This window comes from Oryx dammah, unplaced genomic scaffold (genome assembly GCF_014754425.2).
Source record: "Oryx dammah isolate SB20612 unplaced genomic scaffold, SCBI_Odam_1.1 HiC_scaffold_28, whole genome shotgun sequence".
Taxonomy (NCBI): domain Eukaryota; kingdom Metazoa; phylum Chordata; class Mammalia; order Artiodactyla; family Bovidae; genus Oryx; species Oryx dammah.
Window position 1 is genome coordinate 113,409,124 of NW_024070212.1, and position 14,918 is coordinate 113,424,041.

General features: G+C 52.1%; 1 protein-coding gene across 4 annotated transcripts in view; it reads left to right on the forward strand.

Annotated features, from left to right (window-relative positions):
• The window catches only part of AGAP1 (ArfGAP with GTPase domain, ankyrin repeat and PH domain 1), a 576,216-nt gene extending 566,585 nt beyond the window's left edge, over positions 1-9,631 (forward strand). For all 4 annotated transcript variants that reach the window (XM_040231824.1, XM_040231822.1, XM_040231820.1 and 1 more), the window contains one exon: positions 1,687-9,631. In XM_040231824.1, coding sequence (XP_040087758.1) covers positions 1,687-1,890 — 204 coding nt within the window. In that variant the 3' untranslated portion in view covers positions 1,891-9,631. The remainder of the gene's footprint in view (positions 1-1,686) is intronic.
• The last annotated feature ends 5,287 nt before the right edge of the window (positions 9,632-14,918 follow it).

A 14,918-nucleotide genomic window follows, 5' to 3' on the forward strand; every position in this document is an offset into this window, starting at 1 on the left:
GCTTCTAAGAAGCCCACTCACCCTCCACGGCAGCTACCTGCACGCCTCTGGGGTCCTCGGCCAGGGGAGGTCCCCCCATTCCAAGGATGGCAGAAAGCTGGACTGAGGGGGTCCCTAGGCAGGAAGGGGTGGTGTGTGCTCATAGTACTGGGACACTGTTCAGAAGCAGGGGGCTCTTCTCCTCCTACCCCCAGGGCAGGGCATGGTCTGTCCAACGCAGCCGAGGAGGATGCTACATTCTATGTATTCTCCCTGACTCTCGGGTGGGGTGTGATGGGAGAATTAGATGCAAAGGTATCAGAATCACTCAGTGTTCAGCTTCCTGTTACAAAAGCAACTGCATATGAATCTGCCGAGGCTGCCCTAACAAAATACCACAGACGAGGGGGCTCAAAAACGCAAGACTCAAAAAAAAGCAGAAATTTATTTTCTCACGGTTCTAGAGGCCAGAAGTCCAAGGTCAAGGTGACAGCAGGGCCTTTTTTCCTTGAGGCTTCTCCCTAGCTTGCAGACAGCTGACTTCTCACTGTGTCCTTGCAGGGCCTTTCCTCTGGGTGTGAGCATCCCTGGTGTCTCTCTTTTCTTATAAGGACATCGGTCATGTTGGATTAGAGCATTACCCATATGACCTCAGTTAACCTTAATTATCTCTTTAAAAACGCTGTCTCCAACCACAGGTGCATTCTCAAGTACTAGGGGTTAAGACTTCAACTTAAGAAGTTGGAGGGTGGGGAGAAGACGGCTAGTTCCATTAACAAATCACATGCCATCTTTTCCCCCTCACGTTGGTCAAGAGTCCCTTTCATACTGACGCTTCCTGAAGACAAGAGGTCAGACTCTCATCCATTGTGGTGGAAGAAGTGATCATCAGTCCACCTTTTCTCAAGACCCAGAAGCTTAAAAACATTGGTGTAATTTAATCTTGTATTTCCCCTTCTAATCATCACTCTTGACCATCAGAGATCCTAAGACAGAGTCAACAGGAGGACATACATCACAGCAGTTTACACCAATGGTGACTTCACCACAAAATGTGTAGCCGCCGAGGACAGAGGAACTGAATTATGCTCATGGGGAGGAATACCATGTGGCTCTTAGGAGTGACGCATGTGAATAATTTTTAATGACCTGAGAAAATGAGCAGAGTGCTGTGTTCAGCAAAAAAAAAAAAGATACAGATAATTTGTGCCAGTTTAATCTTATTTACTCATATATGCATTTAGATTCAAAGGAAAACCATTAGAAGGAAATCACTGAGATATTAACCAAGATTATCTCTGAATAGCGGGATTATAAGTGATTTTTTTCCCTCTTGTGCTCTTAGGTATTCCTTACGCATTTCCTACGATGGAAATGAATTGCCTCTGAGATCCTAAGAGTGATCTTGTGTGTTTAGAAGGGGAAAGTCAAAACAGAAAGCAAACCTAGAATTATCCTTGGTCCGTTTCTGTTGCACAGGGGAGGGCCTTTAGATGCAGAAAGCACATTGTTTCCTTAAAAGAATACAGCTGGGCGGGGAGCGCGGGCTGCCAGGCTGAGCCAGCGACACTGGGCGCTGGTCTCCCCGCCCTCCTGGAACGCATCTCCAGTGCAGTATTTGCCCGGCTGTGCGCACGCGCACACGGGGTGGACCCCGCCCGGCCCCCTCCCTCCCACGACGCTAACGCTGCTCTGTTGCCTCCACAGTACGGGGTGGACGTGATGGCCCGCGACGCGCACGGGAACACGGCCCTGGCCTACGCGCGGCAGGCCTCCAGCCAGGAGTGCACCGAAGTCCTGCTGCAGTACGGCTGCCCCGACGAGCGCTTCGCGCTCATGGCCACCCCCAACCTGTCCCGGAAGAACACTAACCGCAACAACAGCGGCGGGAGGGTGCCCACCGTCATCTGAGGACCGCGGTGTGCCCGCAGCCTCCCGCGCGTGCCCTGGGGAGTCACCCACGTGAGTCCCGTCGGGTCCCCCTCACTTCTCCTGGTGGTCCCCGGCCACGCACCCACCCACCACCCCACCCCACCCCCTCCTCACCCCCAGCAAAATCACAGAACCCAGATGGCCCTCGAGGGGCCCGAAGAAGCTGCAGCGTCGACTCCCTTGCATAGACTTCCCCCCGACCGACAACACAGGAGCGGCCGGAGGGCCTGGGTTCTTGATGGTTAGCACACCGGCGCCCGGACCCCGGGTCCATCCGGCGGCCGGAGAAGACGGAGCGTGGCACAAGGGGCGGTGGTGGGGGGGGGGGGCACAGGGGGCGGGGGGTGGGGGAGGGCGACGCAGCCAGCAGAAAGGGGGTGACTCTCCTTAACTGGCAGTTAAGCACATCAGTACATTTCACCTCTACCAAACGGAACACTTGGATTTCATCTCTTCTCCGAGGAGCTTGACGGCATAAATCAGAAGCAAGCAGAGTTTGTCAGGTTTGAAGCCCCTATGATGGTATGTGTCAAATCAGTTGTAGCTAATCTGTCCAGGGAGGATACTGGCTTCATTACGCTCGTGTAGTTGAGTTCTTCCAGCATTACCGCTGCTTAATAGAACATGATTACTCATCACCGGGAAGAAAGCGTATTAGCGGCGGAGGTAGTTACACAGCACGCTCGGGTGATTGCCACGATGTGATCGCAATATTCTGAGAAGCCGCGTATTATCCCAGACATGTTCTCCCAAGCCCTTGGAGCCCTCCTTTCTAAATTCACTGTCATAATTTAGTATCTGTTTAATTTTTCAGTCCAAAGAGAGGAAATCAGTTGCTGAGTATTATTTGACTGCACTCTCCTTGGTGCGAAAACAAAATGGAGAAAAATAAATAAGAGTGACTTGGAATTTCAAAAGGAAACCACAAATTCCGCTAACCACGACATTTCAAGCACATTTAGTAAACTCAGTAAAGGTGTAAAAGGCTTTTTTTTTTTTTTGCCCAAACCAGAGAGATATTTTTTGTCCTTCTGCCAAGGTGGGTGTCTTGGGTGTCAGTCACTCCAGGGCCCACGCGGCCCAAGTCACGCAGGCCTCTGTATTCTGTCTTTAGAAGAGATGTGTTGAAAATCTATTTGAATAAAAGAAGTTCATAAATATGCATTGATTTTTGTACAGAAAAATGGCACCTCTGTTAATTTATAAATTGAACTGGATGTGAACTAATAATATGCAACTAGTTGAGACAAGAGGGTTACAGATCATTGTACATGGGAAATATTCCCAGCAGTAAACACTTCCATTAATGTGATATACAGCTTTTTAAAAGGAGCACATCAGAATAAGATGGTACCATTTGCTTATTAAAATCAAGAAAGGGGAGAAAAAAAAAGCAAGCATATTAGGGGGGAAGAGGCACGTGATTGCTCATGATCAATAGCATGATCGCTATCTGACGCTGCTTTTGCTAACTGCAAGGGAGCGCTGTGTTCAGACATGGGGGATTTCCAAACCCCAGACCCTGGCGCTTTGCAAAGGTCCACCCTGACCACCACTGCCAATGTGGGGGCACAGACTGACTCATGAGACTCCCTAAGACTTTTTTTTTTTAACCTGGTGGCCAGGCCCATCATTTTAGCACGTCACCCAATTTGCCGTCATCATGGTTTCTGGCTGCTTCAGACTTCGGCCACCTCCAGCATGGTGGCCAAACATAACCAACCAGACGGTGACACCTTAGGTTAAAGAAAGGGGGCAACTGTGCCTTGAGCCCCTTGGTGGTAGGATGGGGACACAGGGTGTCCCCTGAAGGATAGCACAGGATTGGCAGCACCAAAACAGAGGACCACACTCCCCCGGCTGCCCCCGGGGAAGTCCCTTGCTCTCATATATGAAACCTTCTGTTTTGTAAGAGTTTTTCCTCTTCTTTCAATTAAAAAAATAATAATTAAAATAGGTGGGGTGGGTGGAAATAAAGCTTTACACAGTTTCTACACGGGTCAGTGTTTCACGGGCATCTCTCACCTGGATGCAGCTCAGTGGAATCCGGCCATTTCCCGGGATAAACAGGTGCACAAGCCACCGGCCTGGGAACCTTGAGGACAGGTCCGTAATCCCTCCTCCACCTGGTTTTTAATTCTGTGTTTCATCACTGTGTGGTTATTTTAAATGTGAATATAGGGGAGGGGGGAAAGTCCTTCCTATTTTTGAAGAACGCATTACTGTTCTAATCCAGCCACACCCATTGACCCCCCCCACCCCACGTTAGCATAGACGTTATGATGTAGTAAACGCAGATAGAGTATAAATGAAATTATTAAATTATTTCATTGTAGTTACTTCCCACCATAGGAATGCTTTATCATAGTGAAGCCTTCTTTTGAAAAGAAACAGAATTCCTTGTAAGGCTTCTCTTCGGGATGTATATGAGTGTGTACAGATTATTAGATGTGTTTATAATATAATATTTTCCCAGATGGCTTCTGTTTTCACTTAGCCTTTCACGACCAGTATGCTAGGCTGGTTTCTTCCCTCCCCTCCCTCCAGCGCTGGGGCTTCGTTGATTCCTCCCTAGAAAACGTGACCCCTCTCCTGGTATTTTTAGCAATGGGGATCTGCCCCAGGAGGTGGCCTGCTGAACTGTGAGCACAAGTTTTGGCAACAGAGAAGGCGGTAGTGGGTTTCAAGGGTTTTCTTTTCAAAGGAAGGCGGCTCATCTGTGTTTCCGTGTCAGACTAGAAGCCCTTTCTCTGCCGACCGTGTTCTCATTCCCATCTTCAAGCCTTGCTGGCACCAAGGCCAGAGGAGCAAGGATGCAGGGCCTGTGTTAGACATAACCAGTTTGGGAAGGGAGTCCCATTTTCATAGTTTATTTCCATGTAAGTTCAGGGACATGATGGTGACCCAGGGAGTTAACCGCTGTAGAATCCATGTAACCTTTTCTATTCAAAATTTAAAATTTTTCCTTGACCAGAAACCCACTGGCCGGGGAAGGCGTGTGGTCAGGTGGCCACTCACGAGGGCCCCTGGATATGTCACAGACCTCTCTGGATTTCTCCAGTGGCCAGGGAAGCCTGCAGAGAAAGGAGCCTTGATTTCTGCTGGTGCGTGGGTGCATCTCAAATACTAGGCTGGACAGATGGACGGTTCCCCAGGCGAGGGTCCCAGCCCCCCTCTTGTCCCCTGTCTTCCCCAGGAGATGAATGGTGAGCATCATGGTCACGAGCCCTTGGTCCCAGAGGCAGGTGCAGCCCCCTGTCCCCCAGGAAGCCTCCCCGAAGTGTGGAATCACCCGGAAGATAGGTGAGGGCAGCGGGGGCTTGCTGACCGTGGAGCCCTCGGATGCAGGCGAGACCAGCTCTTCCTAGGTTCCTCGGGCTTGCGGCCCTTCCATCAGCCCCTCCCTGCGAGGCCCTGGGCCATCTGTGGCCCTAGCAGCCCCCTCCCCTGAGGTTCCGTGCAGCCTGCTGTGGCCTGCAGGCGCCCAGCCTCGGCCTCCAGCATCGCCTGGGGCTTCCCACTTGTGTGCCACCCCCAGGCATCCAGAGTCATGCCCCGTGCTTGCAAAGGAGCAGTCTGGTGAAAAAGGCAGCCCCGGGCTCTGAGCAGACCTGGGTTCACCTGGCCTCACCACCCTGCCCTGGGCAGCTTCCAGCTTCCCTGGGTCCTTCTGCAGTGGTGGAATCCAGTGGCCTTGCAGGGTGTGGGTCCCACGTGATGAGTGCCGGCCCCACGCCCGGCCAGGGACTGGCTGCTCAGGACACGGGGGTGTTTATTAAGAACAGAACACAGACTGGACAGGAGCCAGAGGACTAGACAGGAAACGCGACCCCCCGGCGGCCCCCCCAAGCTGGCCACACGGCCACGAGCCAGTATCCCCAGGACTTGGCAGCAGGGCCCATTTGCCAGACCCTCTCGCCCAGGACCCCCTGTCCCTGCGGGGCTCTGAAGGCTGCCCACCCCCAGGAGTCAGCCACCCACTGAAGTGCCCCCTCCAGCCTCTTCCTCTGAGCTCATATTTCTAGGGAAGGACAGCTGGAGGTCTCCCTCACACCATTCACCCCCTCTCTCCATCCCCACTCTGCTGCGGTGGTCGTTGATGCCACAGGCCTGCCCCCTGCAGATGCTTCCTCCCGCGCCCAGAGGCTGCCAACACGCTCGTGCTCGGGCCCCTTTCAGTGTCTGCCCTCAGGTGAGCGCAGTTGCTCAGTTGCGTCTGGCTCTGCGGCCCCATGGGCTGCAGCACGCCAGGGCTCCCTGTGCCTGCCCAGCTCCCGGAAAGCTTGCTCAAACTCACGCCCATCGAGTCGGTGATGCCTTCCAACCATCTCACCCTGTTGTCCCCTGCTCCTCCTGCCTTCCATCTTTCCCAGCATCAGGGTCTTTGCCCCGCTTCCTTTTAAAACTAGAGCTTCCTACAGGGCACCCTGGGCTGACGGGGGGGGGGGGGGGGGGGGCGGCGGGCTCCCCCGCTTGGCGCCCGCCTCCTATCCACCCCGCCTCCAGCCTTCTCTCTTTCTCTCTCTCCTCTGTCCCTCCCTGGGCACCCACCCTGCGGGAGCTTGCTTCCTTTTCAGGGCTGACGCTCGCCTTGTCTCACGCCTGTCCGTGGTGGTCACCTCCTTCCCCTTCAGAGTGGGCCCTGCTTCCCTCCCTACCTGCCCCTGGCCCGAGCTGTGCTCCTGGGGTGATGTGGCTCCAACCCTGCTGGTCCTTTCTCCTTGCGTATAGAATGTTCTGGAAGCAAGAGGGGCCGAGCCGCCTTCCCGCCTGGGGAGGCTCGGAAACCATGTCACATTGGAGGGCCTCTAGGAGAAAGCCGGGCCGGGTCTCAGAAGCTGCTCAGAAAGCACAGACAGTGGGAAGGCAAGTCGGCCCCATCGCCTCAGCCTGCTCTGTTTACACCCCTCCAAGCACCCCCCAAGGTCATCGCGACTTTTCCAGAACTCCCCTGGATTGTATTTATGTCCTTCAAGCGCACGAATTGAGAAAGCCGTCAGGAAGGAATTCAGACAGAAAGAAACGTGCTGGAGAGACACATCTTTCTTCCCCAGGAAATATAATTTATTTCTAACTGCCTCCTCATACGTGGGTCTCACGTTGTGAAGTCGTGTCTCGGAGTGATTTTCACCCTCATCCTTCCCCAAAAAAGCTACATAAGGGCCTTTGGCACGGAGACTCGCGTTTTCCTCTCTTAGCCGTTAGTCAGACGTGCCTCCTTGGACCACCCGCCCTGGCCACCACCCCCCCCACACAGTGACTGCCCTCAGGAAGCCTGGTGGTTGGCGGGCCTTCAGGTGTGGGCAGGGCTTGCTGAGAAGGGCGTGACCTGCCCCCTGCGCTGCCCAGCGCTGCTGGCTCCTTTGATGCTCAGGTTTCTAAATCAGGTCACCCATCAGTCAAGACCTCAGATTCCTTCTGGTTATGCAGATGAGAGAAGCGGGGAGGGGTGGGGATTGGTCACTTGGGGTAGATGCCCTTTGAATCCCGTCACTGCCAGGAAGTCGTTCCAGGACCCCAAGATGCTGTGACGTCCAAGAGACAAACATTGCCACTCAGGGTTTGCAGCCCCGTCTGTCTCAGCCACCTAAGACATCATTATCTCCAAACCAGATTTTCTTCCCCTTAGAAAACAAACGCTGTCTTGAAATAGATTTTTTTTTAAAAATATGAATAAATTCCCTGTCTCATTTTGGGTATCTGCTGATTTTAAACATAGAGCAAACCCTCTTTTCCAGTTTGGCTGTTGTGGTTTTGGTCCGAGTTGAAATTAGAGGACGTCTCATCAGCAGGGGATTCTGTAAAACAAGAAAGTCTGTTTTTAATCCATGATTTTTTTTTTTTTTTTGCAGTCCATGCTTTAGACATATTTGTTTCACCTGTGTAGGCACACTCCCCAAAGCAAGGCGGCCATGACCGTGAACTTGAAAACGTTTCCTCACCGCGTTTCACTTAGGATGCGTTGTTTTCTTTGTTGACCGCATTTGGTTTGGTGATTTTCGCCTCTTTGGTTAAAAATGTCCTTATCTGAGGCCTTCATCCCATCCACAAAAAAGGCCTTCAGTGCCAAAGAGAGGGCAGGGTTTGGGCAGGCATGCCCAGCAGAGGCTCGCAGTGGTCCTGAAGGCTGTCCCCAGCCCTGGGACACCCAGCATCAGGCAGGTGCTGCTCGTGTGCACGGTGAGGCAGGGTGCCCATGGGAGTGAGAGGTGGGCTTGAGGCTTGTCTTCTGTTGGGTCTGACTGGTGTCTGTCAAGAGGGACCCCCTGAGAGTCTTGGTCAAGGAATAGGGGAGAGGCTTGCCTGTCCTTGAGCATTTAGCTCTGATAAAGATTTCAGAGTCAGTGAGCATTCCGTGACCTTGAGATGCAGATGAAAGAAGGGAACCAAATGATGCGGAAGCGCTGGGGGACCTTTCAAGTGCAGCAGACCCCCTCAGCGCAGGCACCCGCTGTTGGGCACAGTCGCCCCTATAATCGGACCATGCCCCTCCCCGGCGCGCCCCCCCCCCGTCACCCAACTGCCAGGCAGCATCCACGCCGACCCGGAAGCTCATGTCTGAGCGGGTTCAGATACTCTTGTAAGACGGAGAGACTGCCCAACCCCTGGAGGCTCACACTCAGCACTAGCTCGTGAAAGTTAGAGGGATGTCGGGGGCTGGACAAAGGACGTCCTGGGTCTCTCCATCCCCCATGGATGCCTGTGTTAGAAACCCTGAAGGCCCGGCTTTGTGCAGAGACCTTGGTGGGCAGCCCAGTGTACTCGGGGGTGCACCTGAGCGTGCGTTGAGCCACCTGGGGAAAAGGCACGTCTCTCTGGGAGGACAGACGCCGGAGCCCGGGAGGCCGGTGTCACTGGCCACGTGAGCACATCACACCCCTCCCAGGCCCACACCCAGGGTCCCAGCCCCTTCCTCTCCAGGACTATTACAGGCGTGCTGCTGGACTCGAGTGGCTAGGCAGAGGGTACCCTTAGAAACTGCTTTATGGCCGTTCATGCCTCTTGGTCTTAGAAATAACGCCTCCTCTAAACATTGAAAAGCAGCAGTTTCTCTCCTCCAACCAGGTTTTTGCGTCTAAAATACAGCAAATTCTTGAGGCTCCTGCCCTCGCCCTGGCTAAGCACCCGAATACTGGCGAAGCTGTGCGCCCTTGATCAAAGGCGTGCGGGCTGGCGGCCCCAGGAGGGCTGGTGTTAGGCCATGCCAGACGCTGGCACCACCACGTGGGTCCCAGGGAGTGGCTTCCTGCCCCAGACAGACCCCCGCTCTCCTGCCCCTGACTTGGAACCGGGTTCCCATCTTGTGGCTGGGTTTGTTACGGAGAGGGAAGCCTGAGCAGGTCAGAGGTGACGACCGAGAGGCATTCTGGGGAGGTCCCAGGGAAGGCCTGGGTGCGGCGCATTCTAGCGCATTTCTCTCTGTAAATAGCCGTGTATAGAAGCTGGAAGAGTAGCCTGGGGTCTATCCAGAGATGGGTTTGTTTTTTTTTTTTTTTTCTTTCGGTTGTTTTTCTATTACCTCATTCAGCAAGTCTATGTTTCACAATGACTCAATGACGCTTTATTTATATTGTTTGTACTGTAATTAAAACCATTGACAGACATTTCACTTTGCTTGTTATTTCATATGAGCTTGTTTTGATTAAATATGCCAGTTTGTATTTTCCTGCCTTGGGATTTTTTGTGTCAGCTGTACAGTATTCTAAGGGGAAAAAAAAAAGAAAAAAGAAAAATGTGTAAAGTAATGGAGAGAGGTGGCTATAGCGTAGAGGCCTCTTTCTAATAAAGAAATGGAAATATGTCTACATTGCTTCTTTGGAGGTTTTCCTTGGGTTTGGGGGGTGGAGCAGGGGCGGAGGGGGAGGGTTTATTTGTCATGATTAATTGGACTCGCTTACCAAAGGGATTCTCTTAGGGTCAGACAGCCTTTTGCATGAGGAAACTGGCCCAGGGGCTGTAGTCATGGCAAGAGATAAAAAACAAGGAGCAACTCTTCTGACTTTTTTTATTTACGAGAAACTCCAAGAGGCTGTGGTTCCTCCAGCCAGGAATGGGCAGGGCCCGGAAGCTCTGATGGATCGTACGTTTTGGATGTTATCTTTGCACTGGACTGCCCTGTGCTAGATGTGTGATAAGGCGTCTGCAGTGGCTAGGAAATAAACCCATTCCAGCATGATGCTCTTATTAATATTAAATGTTTGCCAAAATTTTGGTGCTATCTTTAATAAAGATGTTTGTCTCTAGCATCCAAAAAATAAATTAAAAAATTTTTTTCTCATGCACAATACCTCCTATCTTTACCAGCCAAATCAGAAAAGCATAAAGAAGGTAACACTCACCCCAAATGCCACCACCCAAACATCACCGCTGTTAGTGAGTTGAGCACCTTCCAGATGTTTCTTTCTACAGAGAGAAGGATGGCTTCTCTCCTGCCCACCCCCCAAGTCTTCCATGTCAGTAAAGACAGAGCCACATGATCACAGGACATGCTAGTGTTAAGTTCTGTTGAGGTTTCCCCATGGCATGGGGAGCCTACATCACCACAAAGTGTCTTGCAAATTTTGCAACAGAAGGGGACGCCATCCTTGGGGGCACAGCATGCCACCCGGCCATCCAGTCACGTGACCTCCAGCAGCCCAAATTCAAACAATAACAAAGCTGACTTGTCTTCTAGGAAATAACCCCCAAAAGGACAAAGAAAAGTCATTTCAGGAGGAGTCAGTTCCATTCACATGTATCAGTTCAGTTCAGTCGCTCACTTGTGTCCAACTCTTTGTGACCCCCTAGACTGCAGCACGCCTGGTCTCCCTGTCCATCACCAACTCCCAGAGTTTACTCAAACTCGTATCCATTGAGTCAGTGATGCCATCCAACCATCTCATCCTCTGTCATCCCCTTCTCCTCCTGCCTTCAATCTTTCCCAGCATCAGGGTCTTTTCCATTGAGTCAGCTCGTTGCATCAGGTGGCCAAAGTATTGGAGTTTCAGCTTCAACATCAGTCCTTCCAGTGAATATTCAGGACTGATTTCCTTTAGGACTGACTGATCTGATCTCTCTGAAGTCCAAGGGACTCTCAAGAGTCTTCTTCAACACCACAGTTCAAAAGCATCAATTCTTCAGCGCTCAGCTTTCTTTGTAGTCTGACTCTTACATCCATACATGATTACTGGAAAAACCATAGCCTTGACTAGACGGACCTTTGTTGGCAAAGTAATGTCTCATGCATACTGGTTATCTATTTGATAAGAGATTTTACAAAACCGTGGCTTAAATAAGGGAAGACACCTGGAGGAGGAGGGCAGGCCAGGGCCACCTAGACCATACCAGAAGGGCACCTGGGCCTGGCCAGCTGGTCAACCCCCATTCGTGGGTGCTTGTCCCACTGAGGGCTATTCCATGTCCAGTGCCTGCCTTCCAGGAGGGGAGACGGGAAGGGGCAGCCTAGTTGGCCCTTCTAATTCAGGGAGCCCCACCTGTGGCCACAGACACACCACAGGCCTGACAGCGTGGGGTCATTCAGGGCTGCAAGGGGGCCTCAGTAGAGCCGGGTCTGGTGATGAGGAAGGGGGAACAGCTGTTGAGTGAGCAGCCCTGGGTCTCTGCCCCTCCACCCTTAGGTTCTCCGACATCCAAACACACCCATCTGTCGACACACAGAACCCTCCCCAGGGAGCTGTCCAGGGGGCAGGTTGGCCCGCTCTGTGTCGCTCGGCGGCTCCTGGTCCATCCTGGTCTGCCGCTTCCTGACTGCTCCTACCTTCCCTCCTGTGCTCTTGCATCAACCTCAGAGCATCCTTTCTACCCGCTGAAAGATCACAGCCTCTCCAGCCCCAGGGGTGGGGTGCTGAATCCCTCACCTTGCCGGCCCAAGGAACGCTCTGCCAGGTCAGGAAGGTGACAAAATCGAGACTGAGCGCCTGGAATTTACAGCCACATTATTTTTTTTTTAAGCGAACGCATACAGTGCTGGCCAGCCTGCAATGGAGCTGTCCCCAACACACTCTTGATGGAGACCAAGTACAATAGCATTTCTGCACAGTGAGTGACATGGAATTGTGTGCAGAGGCTCTGCAAACCTCTCCTCTGGCCCAGGGATCCAGGGCCCAGACAAGCCTTCATCACAGTGGGAGCTCCATAAATATGTGTTAATTACACGAGCAAATTCAGTGTCTAGGAATCTGGCCAAGGAGTAATGTGATTAATTAGACGTTTTTGTGAAAGATGTTCATGGCTACAGTTTTTGTAATAACAAAATATGGGGAATAAACAAAGTGTAACAGGAGGGGGATAGTTAACGTTTTCATTGAAGTATAGTTGATTTATAATATGTTGGTTTCAAGTGTACAGCAAAGCGATTCAGGTATATATACATATATACATGTATATATATATGTATATATATATATATGGGAAGATAAGTCATTTCAGGTTGTGTTTATCACCTGGGGAAATGATAAAATATACATTTAAAAATTAGGAAACAGAGTGTATTTAAGACTAATCTATTAAATAAAGACATTCTTTTTTTTTTTCTTTTTTACTGCTGTTTCTTTTAAGAGACTTTTTCAATGTAAATAAAGATATTCTTATATCAGGGAAAAAATATCCAAAATGTTAGCAATGTCATCTCTCTTTGAGGAGTTCTGAGTGGTTTCTATTTTCTTCTTTATACTCTCCACCTGTTCCCCATAAGTAAGCATTTTTTACAAATTATTTTGAGATACATTTTAAAGCTCACAGTTTGCCACTGACTTTGAAGAAAATAGTTAGGTTTTTTTAATTAATGTATTTTTCACTCATACTAAGACCCTTGAGAGTCCCTTGGACTGCAAGGAGATCAAGCCAGTCCATCCTAAAGGAAATTAACCCTGAATATTCACTGGAAGGATTGATGCTGAAGCTGAAGCTCCAGTACTTTGGCCACCTGATGCGAAGAGCTGATTCATTGGAAAAGACCCTGATGCTGGGAAAGACTGAAGGCGGGAGGAGAAGGGGACAGAGGATGAGATGGTTGGATGGCATCACTGACTCAATGGACATGCATGTGAGCAAACTCTGGGAGATAGTGGAGGACAGAAGAAGCCTGAAGTGCTGCAATCCATGGGGTCACAAAGAGTCAGACAGGACTTAGCGACTGAACAGCAACAAAATTGCTGAAATGAGTCCTTAACTGGTTGATAAAGTATGGAAACAAGCTGATTAAAAATTAGGAAGCTTCCAGGCAGGGAGCAAACTGTGAGATGGAGAATCTGAAGGAACAAAGTTCAGACAGACCCCTCGCCCAGCCTTAGCGCACAGAGCTGGGAACCATCCAGAAGGCCAGGCTCACCGGGGCCTCCCCACCCCTCCCCTCCCACAGGTCTCCAGTGTTTCCCCTTCCTCCATCCCTGTCTGCCAGCCCCCTCCCACCAGACCAGGCTCCTCTCCTGCCCACTGGAGACCCCTTCAAACCCTCCTCCCCACAACCAGCCATCCTCCTGGGGACCTGACCTCACCACCCGCCTGCTCGAAACTTCAAGCTCCCACGGGAAAGCCCACCGTCCTAACGGGGACCCCGCGGGGTTGCCTGCTCTGCCCCCCACCTCTCTCACCCTGCCTCTTGCCCCGGGGCCCCTCACCCTTCTGGACCTCTATGCGTCTTTTCTCTTCCCTGGGAAGACCACCCCTCTGCTCGCCAGCTTCTTCTCATCTTTGGGGTCTCCCACAAACTACCCCTTCTGCAAGGAGGTCTCCCCCACCCTGAGGGCCCCCTCCGCCTGACCCCTGCTCTCGCATTAGGCTCGCCTTGACCGTCACAGGGCACCCCCTAGTGTTCGCCCACTCCTGCTGCTCACTTGATCCGCGACCACATCGGTCTGTTGGCCTCTAGACTGCCTGGGCTCCGCTCAAATAACCCCTGAACGAGGGCACAGGAGGCAGAGACAGCCCTGCCCGGGGCTCTGGGGTGCGGAAGGCCCACCCAGTGGTACCAGTGGCCCCACTTTCTCTTTTTCTTTCAATGTTTCTTGATTTATATTGACGAATAGTTGGTTTACAATATGTGTCAGTTCCCAGAGTACAGCAAAGCGAGGCACATATGCTGTGCGCGTGTGCTCAGTTGGATCTGACTCTGCAGCCCCGTGGACTATAGCCCGCCAGGCTCCTCTGTCCATGGGATTCTCCAGGCAAGAGTACTGGAGGGGGTTGCCATGCCTGTCTCCAGGGGATCTTCCTGACCCAGGGATCAAACCCAGGTCTCCTGCGTTGCAGGCAGGTTCTTTGCTGTCTGAGCCACCAGGGAAGCCCGTACACATTCTATATAGAGCCTATATCTGTCCATCTGTATACTTCTTGACTCTTTTCCTTCATAGGTTATTTAAAGACATTGAGTGTGGCTCCCTGCACTGTGCAGGAGACCCTTACTGATTACTTTGTGCGTACTGGTATGCACCTGCCAAGCCCATATTTCCGGTTCACCCCCTCAACGCACACCATTTTCTTGGGTGGTTCTGCTGTTGAGAAAACTGAACCTCATGTCACTGTGAAGGGGCTGAAGGGGAAAGGGTTGTAGGGAGGCCCCCAGCTCAGGATCTGCCCCTTCCACGGGCAGTCGGGTCCCCCAGCTGTCCCCAGCCACCGCGGCAGGACCTCAGCCCTGTCCCCGGCCCCAGGCCAGCATCCAGCCGGGCTCCCCGAGCCCCCACCCGCAGGCCCCAGCTCCGTGGAGCAGGGACGAGCCGGCAGCCCCCCACCCCCACCCCCCGGCCCCAGCACGTTCGCAGAGCCGCTAAGCCACGATTTATCACCAGCGAGTCCAGTGAGGAGCCTAATTGGCCCATAAATGTGGTCCGATAACCACACCTGACACCCAGAGACACTGCCGGCAATTAGCACTTATTTATTTGCACGTGGTATTGACCACGCTGGGCTCCCGCCTCAAGGTCTGTCTGCGCGCCAGGCTGGAGGGATGGGACTGGTCCACTACACTACGCACATGTGCGCACACACACTGCGCAACTCCACGACAC